The following is a 20,475-nucleotide window of genomic DNA, read 5'->3' as shown; positions in this document are numbered from 1 at the left end:
CCCAGCTCTATGCTGGTTTACAGATGGGTCCTAACAGTGCCGAAATGTAGCATGGCTTTCCATCCCATGCAGCAATCCAAGTCTGCGCTCCAGCCCATTGCTATACCCTGAGAAATCAGACACTGAACTGATCCCTGCAGCACATCAGTGCAGATCCATAGCTGTGGCAGCTCAAGGAGCTGGTAGCCATTCCTCCTCATTCAGGAGTGATGGGGGTTCCCATTGTCCCATTCCTTTTGGGGTGACAAGCTGGACAAGTTGCCTGCTGTGTGAAGTGGCAGGGGACATTAAGTAACAGCTTCCAGTAGCCACAGGGGAGTCTGAAATAACCCAGTGCTGCCTCCCATTTCCATCTCTACTCTTCCCTGATATGGCAGCCAAGCAGGCTGCTCTGCCCTGGGCTGTGGGAGCTGGGATGAGCTGCTGGGGAGTTGGGGCCCTTTGCAAAGCTGGTCCAGGCTGAGACTGCAGCGTGGCACAGCCGGGTTGTGCTGTGCCAAGGACGAGAGCCTGGGGGCTACAAAAGCAATCTATTCCCAGCACAAGTAAAATGGGAGAGCCCAGCTTGCTGCTACTGGCACAGCTGGGAGAAGTGGGGAAATTACTGTTGCTGGGAGAAACCATCCCTAGGAAATCTCTCTTGAAGACAGGCAAGAGGACCAGGACAGGTTTGATGCCCTGGCATCTTCTGCCTTGGCCATTTGCCGTGCCCAGGACTGGCTCTGCTGCTTTGGCTGCAGGAGGAGACAGATGCTGGTCCAGCTGCTAGCACAGGGACATGGTCGAGAGAGAAGCTCTGGGAGTCATGGCCCTTGGAGCCAATCTGTTCTTTTTGGGTCCAGATCGCTCCTCTTGGCCTTGGCAGGAAGCTGTGTCCTGTGCCCAAACCAAGGGAATGTGCCTGAACCAGAGCAGGGGCTGACTCCTCTCTACGAGTTCCCCTAGAGCAACACCAGTGCTAGAAGATAGACAGGGTCCCAGGAGTGCAGGACTTGGCCTTGTTCAGGTCAGGCAGCTGGGGAAAAGCTGGCTGTAAAAGCAGCACAAGTCAACCCAACCCACAGGGTCTCCTGGGCTACAAATGAAGGCTTCTTCTCTCATGGGTGTCATTCATTTTGCACCATGATTTGGGGAGCAGGCAGAGGGTGAAGGCTATGTGTGGCTGCAGATGTCTGCGCAAAGGAAGGGAGGCACCATTCAGGGAAGGCAGTCCCAGTTCAGCCCAGAGGTCTGCCTGGTCTGGAACCAGCAACCAGCACCAATTCCTCTTGCTGGACTGCAAAGCTGAGCAGGAATACCTTGGTTCATGCTTCATGTTCCCAGGTCAGCCTCATCAAACCCATCAGCAGCACCAGGGTTGAAGGCAGGGGAGGCACATCAATTTGCCATGAAACAAAATGTCCTTTTGAAGATTTCAGGAGACCTTTGTGCTGCACTTGGGTCCTTATCCCCACAAGCCTTTGACTTTCCTCAGCTGCAAATTGAGACGGGAGAGAGGCCCTGATTACCCCTTTTCTGGGTGGTAGCAGAGCCCCTTCCTTGCACATCCTGCTCTGCTCCTGCCAGCTGGGAGACAGCTGAAGAGGCCCATCCTTCAGGGTGACAGGGGCTTGCAGCAGCTTTGCCCAGTCTGGGCATCAGCCAGCTGACGGGGACAGGCTGGAGGAGTAGGGGAGAACGACCATCCCAGCAGGACAGGTGCAGCCCCCATGGGGCCAGCAGGTCCAGTGGCCCCAGGGCAGGGACAGGGGTCCCTGCAGGCTCACTCAGGGACCTGTACGCCCCAACCAAGGCGCTGGTTTGTTACTGCTTCCCTGAGCTGCAGAGATATCGCAGAGCCAGGGTGCTCTCCCGGCTGGCTGCCGGCTGCCAGCGGAGCTGCCCCGACGGCTGGGGAAGCTGGCCGGGATCAGAGGGAGGGTCTGGGCAAGGACCGGTGCTGGAAAGCCCCACAGGGGCCATGGAAGGCAGAAAGGCCCCCCGGGAGAAGCTCAGCATCCCTCACTCCCTGCTGGAGCGGGGGGCAAGTCCTCCCTTAAGGGAACCCTTTCCACCCCCCCAGGCTCTGCAGCCGTTTCTTAACCGACGGGGCGGGAAGCCGCTCTCAGGCGAGGGGCTTTGGCACCGGGACTGCTGGAGGGCTCAGCCCTCCGGCACGGGGGTCAGAGCCGCGGGGTGGGCGGTGCACGGCCGGGACCCCCCGCCGCCGCTCGGGGGGCTTTTGGCTGGGGAAGAGGGAGCCGACGAGCAGGGTCGGGGGCTCCGGAGGGGCGGTGATTTGGGCAGAAAACGCGCCGGGGGCCGCGGGGGGTACTCGGGGGGCACCGTGGACGGTACTCGGGGGGCACCGTCACGCTTGGCCAGCCCCGGGAAGAGCGGAGCATCCCCGGTCCTGGCCCCCCCCGGTCCCAGGCAGGGACCCACCCCCGGCGGCGTGGGGCGAGGGGGGCGCCCCCGCCTTGACGTCAGGAGAAGGGTTTATAAAGGCGGCGGGAGGCGAGGAGATCCCCAACGCCGGAGCCGAGCCGCAGCGGAGCCGCCAGCGCCTCCTCTCCGCCGCCTCCCCGCGCCCGACCCGCCGGCGAGATGCTGTCGTGCCGCCTCCAGTGCGCCCTGGCCCTGCTCTCCATCGCCCTGGCCCTCGGCACCGTCTCGGCCGCCCCCTCGGACCCGCGGCTCCGGCAGTTCCTGCAGAAGTCCCTGGCTGCCGCCGCCGGGAAGCAGGTGAGAGCCCCGCGACGGGGCGGCCGCCCCGGGCACCCCTCGGGCACCCCGCTGGGCGCCCCGACGCCGCTGCTTCAGACCCCCGCTTCTCCACTGCAGACCCCTGCTTCTCCTCCGGAGATCCCCCCAGTTCCCCGCTGCAGACCCTCCGTTTCCCGACCCCTGGCATCCCCATTACAGACCCCCGGCTTCCCTGCTGCAGGCCCCTCCAGTTCCCCACTGGACACCCCAGTACCCTCAGTGCAGATGTCCAGTTCCTCACCAGATCTCCCCAATGACCCCGTTTCAGAACGTTGCTTCCTGCAGATCCCTGTTCCCCGCCAGATCCCCTGGTTCCCCACCGGGGCTGAGCCAGTGACAGGATGGGCAGCTGGGGGCGGGAAGGGGAGACCCCCCAAGCCCAGCCCAGCTGGGTGCTGGCAGGGGATGAGGAGCAGCCGCTGCCGGGGCAGAGGGCAGAGCCCCCAGTGAAGCTCTCCAGGGCTTCTCTGGGGCTCTGAACTAAGGCAGCTGCCTCAGTGCAGCAGGAGGATGTCTTTAGCCATGCAAGGGGGCAGCCAGGGCTTGGAGGGGCAAGAGGAAAAACATCCCCCAGTTAGAAGGTTCCCTGACTCAGCTTCCCCTGCAAGCTCTCCCAAAGACCTTTCCCGTGTCACTTTAACAGCATCCTCACTGAGTCCAGCACAGTGTGCTGGACCAGTGGGAAGGGAAAGGAAGGGAATGGTAGGGTGGTGCTCGGATGAGCCCATTCCCTGCCACAGCCAGGACAGCAGTCTCTTCCCCACACCAGGTGGATTTCGCCGCTCTTTCTGCTCCACTTCATTTTGTAGGCGCAGCTGCTGCATAGCAGCTGTCAGGCTGGGCTCTTTGGAAAGCTGGGGCTCCCCTTCTCCTCCAGAGTCGAGCATGTCCCTAATCTGGGCAGAAAGGTGTCTTAGAGGGAAAGAGCGGTGAGCCCCCAAAAGCCGATCAGTAATTGTGGTCTCTCTCTCTTTCCCTCTCTTCTCCCCCAAGGAACTGGCCAAGTACTTTTTGGCAGAACTGCTCTCAGAGCCAAGCCAGACAGAAAATGAAGCCCTGGAGTCTGAGGACTTGTCCCGAGGGGCTGAGCAGGATGAAGTGAGACTGGAGCTGGAGCGCTCGGCTAACTCAAACCCCGCTCTGGCACCCCGGGAACGCAAAGCGGGCTGCAAGAACTTCTTCTGGAAAACTTTCACATCCTGTTAGCTTTTGAAACCCACCTCTCCTCCCCATCCATCCCTCCTTCTTCCTAGCCCCCCGCCCTGAGCAGAACCTTCACCACAAGAGGCGAAGACTGTAAATACACAATCCACGGTTATGGTGAAATTAAACAAACAAGGAAAATTTGAGTTTGATTTCCAGTTGTTTTAATAAAACTTTCTGTTCCAATTGTACACGATTTGCTTGAGTTGTGATTTCTGACTAGTTCTTTAATGACATGCACTCTGCAATTCTTTCAGATGTACTATTTTTAATTCTTTGTTGCAATAAAGTTTATGTTTCAAACGGTGATGCTGAGACTTGGTGGTCAATGAGAAAACCTAAGTCACCTCTCTCAGACTGCTTGTCTGCGAAATGCTGCCCGTCTCAGGGCAGCAACAGCAAACAGCATCCGCATGCACACATATGCACATGCACACTGTATCTCTTAAAGTGAATTTTTTTGCTGCGGTCTTTCAAAGGGACCTAGAGACATGGTGGTATTTTAGATATCAAATCCCTGTAGCTGTGGCTGAGTCAAATCCACAGCGCTGGAACTTCAGTCAGTCTAGAGGATTTACACCCATCACCAAAGACATCACTATAAATTACAGCTGTGTATTCCAAGCAATGAGGAATCATAAAAGTGGTTCACAGTACAAGTTTACTCACACATAACTCATTCCCTCCTCAGCCACAAACGCTAAAAGGTTTTCTTACCTGCCATATTTTATTCCTTGCAACATCCTTGGCAAACACTGCTTCTGGGATTCCTTCCGAAAGTTTTCCTTTGTTCTGCTGTGCAGGGGGAGGTTTCGCATCCCTATAAAGCTGAGATGTTAACCCCATGCTGTCAGCCCCTCTCCATCTAATATAGTGGTTACAGCAGTTTTTCCACCCACTGCATCATCATTAAAGACAATATTAAAAGGTTCAGTAGGGTAGGAGATAGCATCGGGAAAAAGACATGCTTCTCTTAATGGAAGAGAAATTCTCTGTGCTTTTGCAAGAGTCTCTTCCCTTTCTGGCGGTGCTGGTCTGTGACATGCAATCATGGCTAATTTGGAGCTGTAGAGCACGCATCCTGCATGCGGGACAGGTGTCACTTTGATGAGAAATTCATCATTCAGGACTAAAGGTAACAAATTTTTCGTAGCCATCATATGTGAACGAAAGGTGAAAAATGGAGGATCTTAGAGATGTTCATGGGTTGAGGGCTGAGCACGACCCGGTGGAGGTGGATTCCCCAGCTGAGGGCATGTTAAGTCGCCTCTGGTCTGCTGAGCATAGCTCTCTGTGGGGCATCGCTCTTGATGGCTTCTGGGCCGTTGCTTTTATTCTTGGTCTGCACCTCCTTCCCCTGTGGGCAGGGGTTTGTTAGTTTGGAGTTGGGGGCAGGTGAATCCCTTGTCATTAGGAACTACAGCAGTGCCAGTGTGAAATCCCAGCCCTGCCACACTCAGTCACCGCAGGGCTTGGCTGGGCTGCTCCACAGCCGACTGGCGACAGGCGGGGGACATGCATGGGGAGGGGAGCTGCTGGCATCGGCCCCTCCGAGCCCAGAGGCAGGACTGGGTGCTGCCCTCCCTCCCTGGAGCAGGGCACCCGCGGCTGCTGCCTGTGCTGCAGGACACCTTTTCTACCCACTGGATTTCTGTGGCGGGTGCAGCTGTGGAGGGTGCAGGATTAACTCACCCCTGGGAGAGGGGAAGGGCTGGCACTGCTGGGGGGGAAGCCTCCAAAAAAACGTTTGAGAAGCACAGGTAATGTAGATCGTTTCTCAGCCCTAAAAGCAGACAGGGTGAGAATAGGACCCTGTTTAAAAGTGTGGAGACAGACTCTCTGAGGAGAGAGCAACAGTCCTAGCTGACATCTGATTCCTTTGCTGTTGTGCATCATCAAGGGAGCAGATTTTAGGAGATTCAGTAAAGCAGAGACCTCCCCATCCCTGGCTGCTCGCTCCTGTCTTGACTGAGGTTCCACTTAGCTTTCAAAAAGCAGCTAATCCTTCAGTGCTGAGACAGCCTCAAGGCAGCAAGAAAGGGGATGGAAGTGCCAGGGGCTTGAATATTCTTATGCACCGAGTCCATCTTTCATGGGATATAAATAGACCACTACTCGCTTGAGGTTTTTCCTTTTGGTCACTATGCTCAGCCAGTGCTTCTGAAGGAATTTTAATCCTACCAGTTGCTGGAGTGAAACTCATCACAAATAGGGATGCGGATGATCCCCAAGCACAAGCGGGAATTAAAGACAGAGTGATTCACACGCTATACCAGCCTGTTTCAGCAATACAGCTGGCATCATGTCACGGCAGCTTCTGCGAAGCTTAATGAAGATATACTGGTGAAGGCATGTGCGAATGTCCTCGGTTCAGAGGCAGAAAGACAAACCTGCTCCTTCTGTCAACTCAGGAGCTCCTGGAGTTTGGGGAGATGTCTCCCAGGGCCTTAAATCCAGTATCACTACATGTAACTGCACTGCGACAGCAGCAGCAATCCCAGGTGCTGGGAGCCATACAAACACAAGGCAAGACATGGTCTTGCTCTGCTGAGCTAAAAAGACTAGAAAGACAAAGAAAGATTTATTGCTTCTCTTTGATAGGTGGGAATTATGAGGTAAAGAGATTAAATGGCTATATTTAATCCCTGGCCACACAGCCACGGAACAGTGTCCCGGGCTGGGAAGACTCTTGCTGGGCAAGGCTGAATTGGGGATGAGCACGTAGGTATGGTCAGCTCCCATGGGCCAGAACTGCTGAAGGAGGGAGCAGGTTTTGAGAGAGGTTTTCAAGCAACGTTCTCTGCAGCTCAGAGCCAAGGCTCGATGGAGGAGCAGCCTCAGCATGGGCCTGGGGGAGGTTAGGGCCTGTGATGATCCACACACAGCTGATTCATCTCCCTGCTTGCACTCAGTGTCACGGGCAGACCCAGAGCAATCCCCATTCCAGCAGGTACCTTCAACCCGGTGATTCATCTGAGGCAGTGCAGGGAAATGTCCGTGAGGAACCACATAAAAGGGCTTGAAACTGCTGTCTGAAGAGTTGCTTTTAATGAAAACTAGAAAAGGTTGTATAAGGCCTGGAAACACACATTCCCCCGATGGGAAGTCAGTGATGAGCTTCTCAGCCATCCCCAGCAGCAAACTCCCTGACTAACGATGCCAGGGAGGGTCATTCATTCTAGCAAGCAGGCCAGGATTTTTTTTATGTGCAGCCCAAATGGGTAAAAAAGGCAAGTCTTCCTTGGCCCATAAGGCTTGTTGGTGGCAGACAGCTTGAACCGATCCTAGCTGTGGTGCAGAGGAAATACTTGTGGGATCCAGATTTCATAGCCTGGGTCCACTCTGGCACCAGCTGACTCCTTTTGGCTCCACAGAAAAGACCAAGAGCCTGGACCCATGGGCACAACTACCCTTCACCCAGAGCAGCCTGTAAGATGCTCTGCACTGCCTTTGCATTTACTCTGCCTCTGTGGCTCCTAACAATCATTACACCATCACTCTGATCCGCAGCCACCAGGAGCATCTCGGATTCCCAGGTCTCTGCTCTCACCGCAGGAATCTTATTCCCTTTCATCCTGCCCAGCTCCCAGCACCTCTGGCGAGCACCAGAGCAACCCCCAGCCCCCACAGGGGTCATCACCAAGCGTTCGGAAAGAAGCACTCGCTGCTGCAATCGAGTCCTAATTCTCTGAAAGCAAAGCAGCAGGATGTTTATTGACCAGGGTGAGAAAAGCTATACCTAGGCAATAAAAGTTATTATGATAAAGGAACAGACTGTACTCTCTGCTCTCTGAACACCTTCTGACTCTTTGACAGCTTCTCACCAGAATAATGCAATAAAACTCACTTACACTGAGCATTATCTCCTCCTTTGGCTTTGTTCTATTAGGGAATTATTTGCTACTTTTTGCCAACACCAAATTGCACTTCTGAGCATAGCTGTTTGGCCAGATGCTGTGAGTACCTCAGAAGATTTTTGGATCCCAGTCTTAGGAGACTTACCCCATAAATAACTTGTAGAACACAAAAAAAAAATTAACAAGGTCACAAAAAAATCACCAAGTTCAGTTTTTCTCATATGTATAGTACAAATGCCAGTTTGTGCCATGAACTAGTATTTCCAACATCATCTGACAAAGAAACTCACCTGGTCATTCAATTAACAAAATGAATTTAATGAAGATCCCCAGTATTTCCTATGGAGAGATTCCCTGAGAAAGCATAAAATGATGCATTGAAATTCACGCTTTGATCATCACCTGGGTTGGCTGCTGGACCAGAGAGAGGGGGACTTTTGTCTCGCACACAACGCTAGAGCATCCCTCCTGATGCTCTCCGCTGCCTGCCTCCCGCTCCGTGCAGCTGGCTCTTGCTGCCGGCAGCCTGCCGCGCTCCGTGGTGTGGAGGGAGGAGATGCTCCTTGCCTCCAGCCCTGGCAAAGCATTCCCAGGAGGTGAGCGGAGAGATGCTCCCAGGCCCTTCCTTGCTCATCCCTCAACCCTTGTTAGGAGATTCCCCTGGGCACGGAGCAGAAGTCAGTGAATCCCTCCCGGCCCTGCAATAAGCCCGGTGCTGCTGTGACCCGAGGTAGAGCGTTTGCTCCCTTACACAGCTCTGTGTTCTGCCTTCAAGGAAAATCTCTCCTTTGCCTCAGGAATGAGGTTTAAGGAAGAAAAAGGATCCCCCTGGAAATCGGCTGTCATATTTGCAAGGCTCTTTTGTAAAACTTCACTGCCGCCTCTTTTCTTCCCTATTTTACTACTTACACTCGTCAGGGTTTGTGATTCTTCCCAGAGGGTCAAACACAATATTTCTTTCCCTGCTCCCTGCTTTTCCCATGCCAGCCTGTTCCCCAAAGGGTGCAATGTGGGGGGACGTTGCTGAGCACAAGCCCAGGAATGGGGTGCACTGCAGCCAGCAGAGAGAGCCAAAGAGCACAGATTGTCCTATTTGTGGTCTGTATCTGTAAGAGCAGAAGCTCGGGATGGGTGTCCTCTGTGCCAGGGGCTCTCCAAGCTCTGGATACAGCCGCGCTGCAGAGAGGCAGGCTGGAGATAAGGGTCCTGCAAAGAGGAGCTTTCCCCGGAGCAGCACTTTTGGGGGCCAGAGCCGCGTGAGGATGCAGGCAGTGCTGCTGCACTGACAAAGATTTTTCCCCCAAACTAAGTGTCTGCTTTTCATTTCTAAAGGGCATTTCCCATGTCAGAGTTGCTGATTTTTAACGGGTTAGAAGAAAGTTAAATTACATGAAAGCAAGCAAACTGTTCTATCTAGGGTTAAATGCAGTGGCGCTTGTTCTAATGGCAACCCATAAGAAATTGCTTCCATATAAATCTTCTTCCCCCAGCATTTTTTGTTGTTCAGCATCCAAAGCATCTCCTTATTCACTCAGCTCTTCTGAAATTTCACAGTCTAGAGGGAGGAAGGGCTATGCCCAGTTAAAGGCTCAGGGGACTGGATGGCCCATGGTGGTGGCACTTTGGCACAATGTGTGGCAGTCACTGTTTCCCAGACATGAGAGCTCCAGGCTGCAGGACACTTCATCTTCCACGGCTTGAATGAACAGCCCCTGGAAGCAATGGGGGCTGGAGGTGATTTTACCTGTGCTGATGTCTTCTCCTCCCAGCTGCAAGAACTGGTCCTGGACCTTGGAGTCTCAGACCTGCTGTGGGAAGAGTGGTAGCTGCTCAAGCAGCAAGTGGAGCTTTCAGCAGAAGAGTGTGGGGAAAAGGCAGCGGCTCTTCTCCCTGAAACCTGCATACAGCATTTGGAAAGCAATGATTGCAAAGAGAGGATTTCCAGCATGGATACCCTTCAGAAGACTGTCGGGGAGATGAAGAAAAGTGAGATACCATGCCAAGCCCTGGTGATACTGCTGTCACAAGGATGCAAGGAAACAAAGCTCCAGGTCATGCAGAAGAAACTTCACACCATCACCTTGCTAGACCAGAAAGGGGACTTCTCCAGAACATCTGCTCAAATCGTCCTGGAAAGTGTGGTGGAAGTGGTGGGAAATGTGTTATGCAGCAGCAATGCTCAGGGAGCCCTGACAGCTATAGCAGAGGCATGTTCATTGCCCTGGACTGCAAAGACAGCTATGTTGTTGGCCTTCTCACAGAATAACTCCAGGATGCAATCCAAGATCTTGGACTGGCTGTCAAACGCAATCTGAAGTTTGGCTTTGCAGGGATGGAGGCCAAGGCACTGGTCAATACCCTGAAGATCACTCTTGCTGCTCTTCACTCAGATGTGCAGAGATCAGCCATCACCTTGCTGGGGAGTGTTTACCTGCACATCGGAGAGTCAATGAGAGCACTGATTGAGAGTGAGGAGCTCCCCCTTCCCCAGATAGATGCTGAGCTGGAGAAGCTGCATGAACAGGTCCCACCAATTCACAGCCATGCCAGCCTCAAGCAATGCCTAGATGACAGGGCCCAGGAGGACCCAGGGGATCACAGAAGGACTGAAGCCAGAGACATTGGTGACAGGATCACATCAGAGCTGGTGTCAAAGCTGCAGGAGAAGAACTGGACCATCCAGAGGGAGGGCCTGGAAGAGGTTGCAGGCATCCTTCAGGATGCCAGACTCATCCAGCCAAACACAGGAGAGCTCCCAAGAACCCTGAGGGCTTGTATCTGCAACCCGAACCCCACCCTGGTACAGATGGCCCTGAGGGTCCTTCAGCAACTATCCACAGCCATGGGTTCAAACATCAAACAGCACATGAAGGACTTGGGCTTTCCCCTCATTGCTCTGTTTAGCGAAAGCAAGAGCAGCATGAGAACTGCCACCCTGGCTGCCATGAATGCCTGGGCTGCACAGATCAGCATATTGGAGTGGCTGGACGGGCAGGACATTTCAGAAGATCTAGGTGATGAAATGCCTTTGCAGAAGCAAGAGCTGGTGCAGTGGCTGGCTGAACAGCTGCCAACCCTCAAGTCAGCTCCCTTGGACCTGTTTCAGTGTGTACCTCACCTCTACTCTTCCCTGCAGGACATCAATAAGGACGTGCAGACAGCCTCGCAGGCAGCCCTGCCTTTCTTCATAATGCAGCTTGGCTTTGAGAAGATGACCGAAGCCACCAGTGAGCTAAAGGCAGCTGCAAAGGACCATGTATTTGCAATACCAGAGAATGCCAATGACAGTCTGTCAGTCCAGTCCACTGCTTCTGCTAAGTCACTTTCCAGACACCCTAGAGTCACCACAACAAATGTTCCTGTCTGTTCTAACCACACCATCTCCAGCAGCAGCCTTGTCTTCACAAGCATCAGCTAAAGAGCCAGCACCCAAAACCAGTGGAGAAGAGAAGCAGGGTCCCAAGGAGCCCAAGTCAGGAGAAGCAGTCCTGAAAGACACAGGTGCAGCCAAGGGAAAAGCACAAATGAATTCCACTCTGAAGGATGGGGTCAGCAAACTGGGACCTATCTTAATCGTTGTCCCCAAGGGGAAAGAGCAGAGAATGAAGGATGAGAAAGGCAGCAAAGTGCTGTAGTGGGACTTCACTGCTCCCAGCGACAGGTACGTCAAGCAGCTGAAAGCTCAGATGAGCAGCTGTGTGTCCAGCAGCTTCCAGGTGGAAATGTTCCACTCCAGCTTCCCACATCACATCAAAGCCTTGGCCATCATGGCCAAGCACTTAGAGACAGAGAAGGAAGGAGTTATCAGCTGCCTGGACCTGATCCTGAAATGGCTCACCCTGTGTTTCTTTGACACCAGCACATGGGTGCTTATCAAGAGCCTAGATTACCTCAATCTGCTGCTCACCTTGCTGATCCAAGAAAAGTACCAGCTGATGGACAATGAGGCTTTTTCCTTCCTCTCATACCTGGTCCTGAAGATGGGGGAGCCAAGGCAAACTGTTCTTAAATTGGTGCGTGCCATCCTGAAGAGGATGTACCTGGTGTATCCATCTAAGAAGGTGTTTGGCTTCCTCATGGAAGGCATCAAGCCCAATAACACTAAGGAAGGCTGCCTGGTGGAGATGGGTTGTCTCCTTGAAAAGTACAGCCTGGATGTATGTGAGCTGAGCCCTAGCAAAGCCTTGAAGAGGATAGCTGCCTTCCTTGGAGACCAAGACAGTGCTGTCATAGTGCTGCTCTAAACATTATGGTCACAGCTTGCAAAACTCATGGGGAAGCCCTGTTCAAAGTGGTTTGGGATCTTCCTGAAGAACATATGAAGATGCTGGGACAAATTGCAAAATAGGAACCTGGCAGGTCAAGAGTTTCTTCAGCAAAGCATTTCAGTGAGAAACCTCACATGTTTCAAACATAAGATCTGAAGTCATCTGTCGGCATGCAGGAGATGCACCCTCAAAGCTAGAGCCCACCGGCTCTCAAGGAGGAAATTTCAATATGGTGGATGTGGCTTCCCAGACACTGCCTCCACATGTAGGTGAGCAGGCTGGTCTCCAGAAAATACAATCTCTTTAGACTGAAGGATATCATTCAGTTAGAAACAATCCCTGAACTCCAAACCCTGCCTATATCCTCAGACACTGATGACACATGTCATAACATCACCTCCACCATTGATTCCCTTATTTGTTATGTTAGCAGCAGTGATACTGACACCAGCATTCAGGTAACGAAAGAAATTGAGAAGATCCTGAGACAGAATAACAAAGTAGAAGCCATATCTGGACACATTAATGAGCTCCTTGTAGACAGCTTTCAATCACTCGAGTTTATCAACCAGCAAAAGGAAGCAGGTAAGAAATGGGAGAAGGAACAAATCATTCTGCGATATAACTGTGTCATCCAGGCCAGTAACTGTGTCTTCCAGAAGAAGGAACTGACTCAGAAGGCCTCAGTGGAAGTGCTTAAGGATGTAATGAACAATCTCTTTACCTTAATGCTAGACTTCCTGGATGGACACCTAGAGGAAGATCAGAAGCTCATGCAGTCCATTAATGTCCTCATGATGAGGGTGTTGGAAAAATACGACCAGACGAGGAGGACCGCATGGCTTCTCCCAGGCACCATCAGCACCATCAACCTGGATGAAATCCTGCTGGATGCCCACCTGCTCATGAAAGCTCTCTCAAAGGAAAAACAGTCAGCGCACAAATGAACTCCTGCTGTGGACCCTGAAAACTCTGCTGCACAACTTGTGCAAGCTGAAAGGAATGAGGATCCTGGACCACCCCACCCTGATTGAGGCTGCAGCGGCCTCTGAGGTGGAAGCTTAACAACTCCAAAAGACAGTCAGTCCTACTGCCAAGCAGGGGGCAAACAAAACAGTTGTAGGAGCCCAGGACAAGGTCCCCTGGGCAGCTCGCAGGGTTGCAAAGGACAGAGCAGGTGATGTTTTAGTGAGCATCTTCTAGTAAATTTTCTCCACGGAGAGTTTGAGGGAGGGTCTAGAGGAGTTATATGAATGTAAGAAAACATGGCCCAAGGGAAAGTTGGAGTGTTTCCTATAAAACCTCTCCCTCTTTTTGCAGAACTATGTGAAGCAAAGCCTGGCCATCATCTGGACAGAACAGGACACCAGAGAGCATCTTCCTGCTCCTGCCTTGGGGATGTACCCTGAGGTGGAAGCATCTCCCCTTAGATCAATAGGGATCCCAGGAGGGACCATAAAGGGGAAGGAGGTGATGCCATCTTGCCCCCTGGAAGACCTCCCATTCACCTACAGCAGCAACACAGCTTTGAGAGCAAGACAGCAGACTCCCTGCCAGTCAGGTCCCCTCAAAGGATACCAACGTCATGCTTCTCCCTCCTTCCCAGGACTGCACAACAGTGATGTCCCTGGGGGCATGAAGAACCACCAGCAGAAATAGCACCAGGATCTCAGAATTAGCCAGCCCTCCTCCACACGCACAGCAATGGGCAGATGGCGTGAACCACAAACCAATAAAGACAAGACTCCAGCATGAATACCGGGTGAGTTATCTGTGCACTGACACCCCGGGGCTGCAGCCCCCAGAAGCCGGTCCCAGTTTGTGGCTGATGTCTCTGTTGCTGTTCAGAAGAGCAAAGAGCGGGGCAGGTAGTGCTGGGGCACAGATACTCAGCTGGGGAGCATTAAAAGCATGTGCATCCCTAGGGAGGTGTCACTCCAGCTCAGGCTCCTTGGGTGAGCATGTGGAGGCTGATCCCTTCCCCACGGCGTGCAGGTAAATAGAAAGAAGAGCGAATTGCTGCTCTTTCCAAAGCCAAAGAGGCAATAGGTCTTAAGACCAGGAGATGTGCAACCCAGGCAAGGGGAAGAGGTTCTCCCAGGTTCCCTGTGCGCTGCAGGGGACAGCTATAGGGTTCGCTTGTTTCCAGAGGTCAAAGTCTTCATGTTTCCATGTCACAGCACAACTTTTTAGTCTTTAAAAAAAATAAGGTGGGTGAGACCAATGCCTTGGGGCAAAACTGAACCCAGAGCACGCAAATCTGGGCAGGGCACAGGGCAGAGAATCAGTCAGGGTGCTGACCCTTCCTGGACAACCTCCACAGGGGTCCTTCTGACATGGGATTTTCTAGCAGTCAAAATACTCATGGTTAGTAAAGCATCAGAGCAACAATGCCCTGGTTCCCAGTTGAGAGCTGCCTGAAGAGATCCTGGCTTTCAAACAGCATCTCTGCCTTTCTGCATAATGACCACTAGTTGCAGAATGAGCCTACCAAAGGCAAAGGTTGCAATAGGGAATTTATTAGGGAAAGCGATTTGTACAAGTTTCTATTTTCTCTTAGGTAAAATCAATAATACATAGATTTTCAAACCCACTTCCACTTGTGAAAGGGTTCAAGAGAGCAGAGTTGCTATGGACAACTGCAGAATGCCAATGCCTCATCCCAGCCCATCCCTTCCACATTTCCCAAGCTGCTATTCTCATGTAAAACCACCTTGATTTGTCTTTAACACCCCTCTTGCCTCTATGTTCCTGAAGGCAGAATTCCTCAGCTTTGTGTCAGGTATAACAGTAAGCACTTCAAGGATGTTCACTAAATTACAAGGCTTATTTACTAATAGACGATTCAGCCGATTACAAAATGCTAATAAGCATTTATACTCAGGCAGAACGAGCTAGCTGCCTGGTGAACATGGCAAACCAATATTTTTAATTAAAATAAGAAAAAAGGAATACAGAGTCTGATTACTGGCCAACAAGAAAAATACACCCCAGAGATCTCAAAGTGTAATTACCCTTTCTGAATGGCCAAAATTACTTGTTTGCTGCAGACTACAATTCTCTCTAATGCTCCTACAAAGTCATGGCCACCCCCTCACCTACCCCATTCATCCACTGCTGTACCTGCCCAGGGGCTGCTCCACTACCCATGAAGTCAGGATCTGGTACATCCATATCTAGTTTCTGTCTTATTTTCTGGCTGGGTAGCTGGAAGATTCACAATGAGAACATGGCTGAAGCCTCTACACTTTCTATTCTTTGATTCCTGCCTGCTCTGTCTTTGGGACACCGTCCCTTTTTGTGGTAAAGGACATAAGCTTTGAGGCTGGAGTGGAGCTGTGTAGCTTACATGCAACACAATTGCATTCCCTTTATGTGGCCTTCCAAAAGTAAATTCATATCCATGTTGAGCTGTGAGGTCAGGCAACTGGACATGCTGTTCCAGGAGGTTTTCTTCAATGCTGTGCTCCCTTTTTGCTGGTAGCCAGTGCCCCACGAGCAGCTGCTTTTATAGCTTCCTCTCCACCAAGTCCTGGAAATGCTCTGTACAGAGGCACAAACATCATTCCAACACAGTTACCTTGGAAGGTTGTCCATCTACTGCCCTGTCACTCCAGTCCACGCCGAAACTTGCCCAGTAATAGCGTTCCCCTTGCAAAAGCCTCTCTGGCAATGTGCTAGCACCAGGCTGTCCTCCTGTCCCATGCTGCAGCTGCAGTGCTGCATCTGGCACACTGCTAGAGGAAAAGCCATTAACCAGCAGACAGCACTGATATGCTGAGGCCACACACTATGTTGTAGCCAGGGGACACAGGCGGACTCCTCTTCTGTAATGCTGAAGGCCTGATCCATTCCTTAAGGGTTCCAGAGACTATGGAAAGTGGGGGAAAGTCAAGTGTTTGGAAGCCTTGCAGTATTTGCCAGGCTGGCAGACTATTCATCATGATGCGTTATGTTATCAGAGTGCCTCAGGGCCCTTGTCAGCAGCCAGAAACCTCCCGTAGTGGGTGCAGCACAAAGTCAGAGCAAGTGACAGTCCCCGTCCGGCAGATATTACATACAATAGGATATAAGTGCATCAGCAGAGATGTCCTGTAGTCCTACAGGAGCAAGTGGCCTCTTGAATATTCTCAACACATTCTTACATGTACCGCTCAGCACAGCCCCCAAGCAGCAATGAGGAGTGTCCTGAACATCAGGATGATGATCTACAAGTTATTCTTGCTTGCATCTCCTTGCCCCTGGCAGACAGCAGCATGCAATGAGGTATCATGGTCCAGCATGGGTCTAGGTGCTTATTCTGGATTTTAACCAACAGTCATATTCAGGTGGTGTTAAGAAAGAAAGCAAGGCTTAGAAATACGCTTTGCACTCAGATCTGGACAGTGGAGGCCTGTGCTCTAGAAAAGCTATTTCCAGCACATGTAACCCAGCCTGCCAGGAAATCATGCCTTCTGCCAGGGAAATTTTGCATTTTGAGAGAGTTTCCCAGAGACAGAGGAGCAGGTTCCTGCCTGTGAAGGAATGGTTAAGGAATGGGTCCTAACACACAGGATGAACCCTCGAGGTCCTGGGATGCTCTGTCAGCACCACATCCTGAGGTTTGCTGGATGGCAATTCAATTTCCCCCATCCTGCCTCCCAGACAACCGGTCCTCCAGGCTGTTCATCCTCCCCCACAGCCCTGGGGAAGAGCAAACAGCAAAAGAGCATCTGGGTCAGGAGGCGAAAAAAGAGACCTGCGAAGAGCTCATAAGGGAGAGCTGAACTGGTACCTTTTGCTCTTTCCTGGTTCAGTCCTCTTCCATTTGCTGGAGTCATGACCAAACTGCATGCTCAAGAGACAGCAGGGTCATGGAGATCAATGAATTATAAATAAATACAGTATAAACAAATCAATCAGAGGGATAAAAACATTCGACAGAACCATGCTAATTAAAAATATAATAATCCAGATAGCGGACATTTATTTAAAATGGTGCAATTACAGCTTTTAATCATCCAGCTTTAAATTAACAGCAGCAACAAAGCGGCTGTGCGAACGTGTTCTCTGTAATGAACTGATATTAGAAAGCCAGCTTGGTGATCTCTCCCTCTCTCAGGCTAATTCTCCCTCCTCTCATTGTAAAATAACCTTTTGGTGTCATTTTCTTGTAGAGTCTTGAAGATGAAGACACAATATCGGAGCTAAATTAAATCCCCTTCACATATTTGTCTTCTTTCAAGCTGTAAAAATTGCTGGTATCAGTCATTCAGTCTCTAGTGCTGACGCAACCACACTTGAGGAGAACATCTGGGGGCCCCAAGAGTCATTATAGGGAAAATAAAATCCTATATTACAATCAGTCAGCAATTAAAAGGCAGGATGCAAGAGGGTCAATCCTGCAAGATGCTGAGCAGGCTTGGTGGGGAAATCAGATGGTAGACTTGTGATGCTCTGGGGCTCTTTTCTTCTTCACTGGGTCGACTGAGAAGAGGCTAGAAAATTTCTCAATCTGCTCCTGCCCAGCACAAATGGTCTTGGAAGTAGCTCATGTTAATTCAGGTCAGTGCTGATCCAGAGGTCACAGGTTTAGTACCTGCTCACCGCCAGCTATCCCGGTCTGCAGAGCTGTGGGGTCAATCTTGCTTTGGCTTGGCAGGTCCCAGCCAGGCTTGGCATTAGAACAGACGTGGTGTGGCTGAAGGCAATGCTCAGCTTGCCATATGAAGCCCGTGTGGTTAGAGTGGGCTCAACGCAGGCACAGGAAAGTCAGAGACATGAAAGCTCTCTGCACCTGGCATGGTTCTGACTTAGCAAAGTGATGGGTTTTATCTGCCCTGGGCAACTGTCACGATCTTTCTCCCACATATGGATCTACACCTGCTCTGTAAAAGCATCTTTCCTACAAAAGGGCCCAGTGTCTCCCAGCCAAGATGCTGACAAGTGCGCAATGCAGTGATGTGAACAGATTTACAGACACATGGCAAGTAAAATGTTGAAGGCAAAGCCTTCCAGACACAGCTGTCCTGAGGTGGGTTTGAACCAGCAGCCAAGGAGAGGCAATTCTCCACTGCCTGCAAAAGCTCTCCTGGTCTGCAGCCTCTCCTCCCTGCCAGCCAGCACACTCAGGTCTGCTCTGCCCCAGCCTTTGCTCTGTCCCCTTGTCACGCTCTGCACAGGGAGAGTCACAGCAGGGCACAAACAGCCCCAAAAGTTCCTGAGCTCAAGACTCAGCTTCCAGCAATGCCCCTGACACATTTGTCCCACAGCTCACGCTGGTGACAGTGTGGTGCTGGTCCTGCTCACAGTGTTAGGATGCTCCATGTCTTAGCTGGATTTGCTTAAAGGCTGCAAGAAAAAGGACAAGAAGCAAAAAACATGGGGGAAAAACATCATTTTGGAAGTGTGGAAAGATTTCTGTGTGGGAAATGAACACCACACAGGGAGACCGTATGTGTGACTGTGTGTGTGTGCGTGTGTGCATGCCTACACACGTACTTCTGCATGCGTAAGTCACGGCTCCTTCTGGAGCTGCTCACCCACTCCTGGTTTTTAGCCATTGTCACAAAACACAATTACCTACCTGCATCCATAGTCCTGAGCACATGATTAAAACCAGGAGCCCTTTAGAAAGAGAATTTCATCTCTCTAATTAGCACCAAACCCTCCTCTCTTTCCTGTTTACCCAAAGGGTGTGCAAACATACAGCCAGAGAGCAAGTGAGAGTCACGCAGTCCTCACTGCTGCAACGGGCAATTTAATTACCTGGCCTGCACATTAAGATTAATAAATATTAACTTTACTTGTGTTTTTGCTGTCCACCTAAGATGGAAACAATGAGCTTTACTACTTAATCAAATTAGAGCTATAAAATGATTTCCCTTTTAGAAGGTTCATTTCTGTTTTGCTGGCAATTAATGTTGATGATTTGAGTCCCATTTTTAAAACATTTTGAAATACAGAAAATGGCAGAAGTGCCACAGTGCGTTAATGGAGTCATAATACACATCAGGTAATAAAGCATGAAGAGCCTGTTTACTTTGAGCACTCTAATTATTTGAGAGCTTTTTTAAAAAAACAAACCCAACATGTGAAAACTTCCATTTCATTTGAATTAATTTTTAAAAATAAACAGGGGAAAAAAAAGAACAAGCCTTTTTGAAGTGTTGCTTTGAAATTCCCTGCAGTCAGGCCAGGTCCAAGGCAGATACTGAGGAGTAAATTTTCCCTTTTGTTTTTCTCTCGCTTTTCTCTCTTCAGGCTGTGTAGGGCAGGGGGGACCACTCGCACGCTGGATGCTCCTGCAGCTGCTCCTGCACCATCTCTGAAAACATCTCAGGGAATCAATGCACCATCTCGTAGGAGACTCCCACCCCTCGGTGAGCTGCAGGGGACAGAATCGTTGTCATTGCCTGGTCTGAGAGATCCAAAACCCCCTTCACACCTTTAGCACCATGAAGAAAGTGTTCAGCAGCTGTACCTTAGTCTGATATACAACTCTCCAGTGAGGCAGACTGCAGGTCCTGCGATTTCCTTGCCTCTGCAGAACTAGCAAGATTTAATTCTTCTTCTCTACAAATCAGCACCAGAGAAGCAGTGTAACTGAGGCAGGATGGGACCTCTGGAGGTCTCTAGCCCTACCCCCTGCACAAAGGGGCCAACTTCAAAGTTAGGTCGTGTTGCTCTGGGCCTTGTCCTGCTGAGTTTTTTAGTATCTCCAAAGACAGAGGATCCCCCCCTACTGCCCTGTCCCGGGGCTGCAATGCTCGTTATGAAGATGTTTTTTCACTATACCTTGCTGGCATTGTCCCTGCTGTAGCCTGTGCCTGTGGCCTCTTGTTCTGTTGCTGTGCACCTCTGAGAACAGTCCGGTTCCAGCCTCTCAGTTCCCTTGGTGGTAGCTGAAGCTAGCAGTGAGATCCTCCTTGTCCTTCTCGTCTTCAGGCTCAAACAAACCCAACCCTTCCATCTAGCCTTGTACATCGACCTCTGCCATCTCAGTGGCTTCTGATGGGCTTTCTCCAGCTCACTGTGCTTTGAGCGAGATGGTCCAGCCAGTCCTCTCTGCATCTGCTAGTCCTCCCATCCCTCTTCCACCTCCACCATTTGGCTATGGCCACAGAGAAGACAACATTACATGGAAGAGACCAAATGTCTGATGCCAGCAAGAGGAAGCATGGCCAAATCCTTGTGGTCTCCCTTGACGTGACTCAGTAATGCCAACGGGTTGGCTAGGGCCAACCTCTCCCATACAGCACTTATGCTGTTGTTTATATCCAAGCACAGTTTCCCTGACCAGTTGCCTGCAGTTTAGTGAGTTCTCCTCTATCTTAGCCTGCCCCAGCCCAGATGACACATGTTAGCTTGCACACTCTCACCTTGGTATGATCAGGTAGCACCATACAGCCGGTCAGCATGGG

The 20,475-nt window shown here is 51.2% G+C and overlaps 1 protein-coding gene and 1 pseudogene across 2 annotated transcripts; both read left to right on the top strand.

The window, feature by feature from the left end:
* Positions 1 to 2,586: 2,586 nt before the first annotated feature.
* Positions 2,587 to 3,951, top strand: SST (somatostatin; the record flags this gene model as incomplete). The annotated part of the gene is made up of 2 exons (XM_082320117.1): positions 2,587 to 2,724; positions 3,739 to 3,951. 2 exons carry the CDS (start codon positions 2,587 to 2,589, stop codon positions 3,949 to 3,951), a joined length of 351 nt encoding a protein of 116 aa, XP_082176243.1.
* A 7,378-nt stretch (positions 3,952 to 11,329) lies between these two features.
* Positions 11,330 to 13,020, top strand: LOC309593893 (cytoskeleton-associated protein 5-like; annotated as a pseudogene). The gene is made up of 2 exons: positions 11,330 to 12,099; positions 12,343 to 13,020. The product of its transcript is annotated as a cytoskeleton-associated protein 5-like (transcript).
* Positions 13,021 to 20,475: the final 7,455 nt, after the last annotated feature.

This window comes from Platalea leucorodia (assembly GCF_965183815.1).
Source record: "Platalea leucorodia genome assembly, chromosome: 8".
NCBI classification, from domain to species: domain Eukaryota; kingdom Metazoa; phylum Chordata; class Aves; order Pelecaniformes; family Threskiornithidae; genus Platalea; species Platalea leucorodia.
The sequence above is the reverse complement of the archived record's forward strand: the minus strand, read 5'-3'. Positions and strand labels throughout refer to the sequence as shown.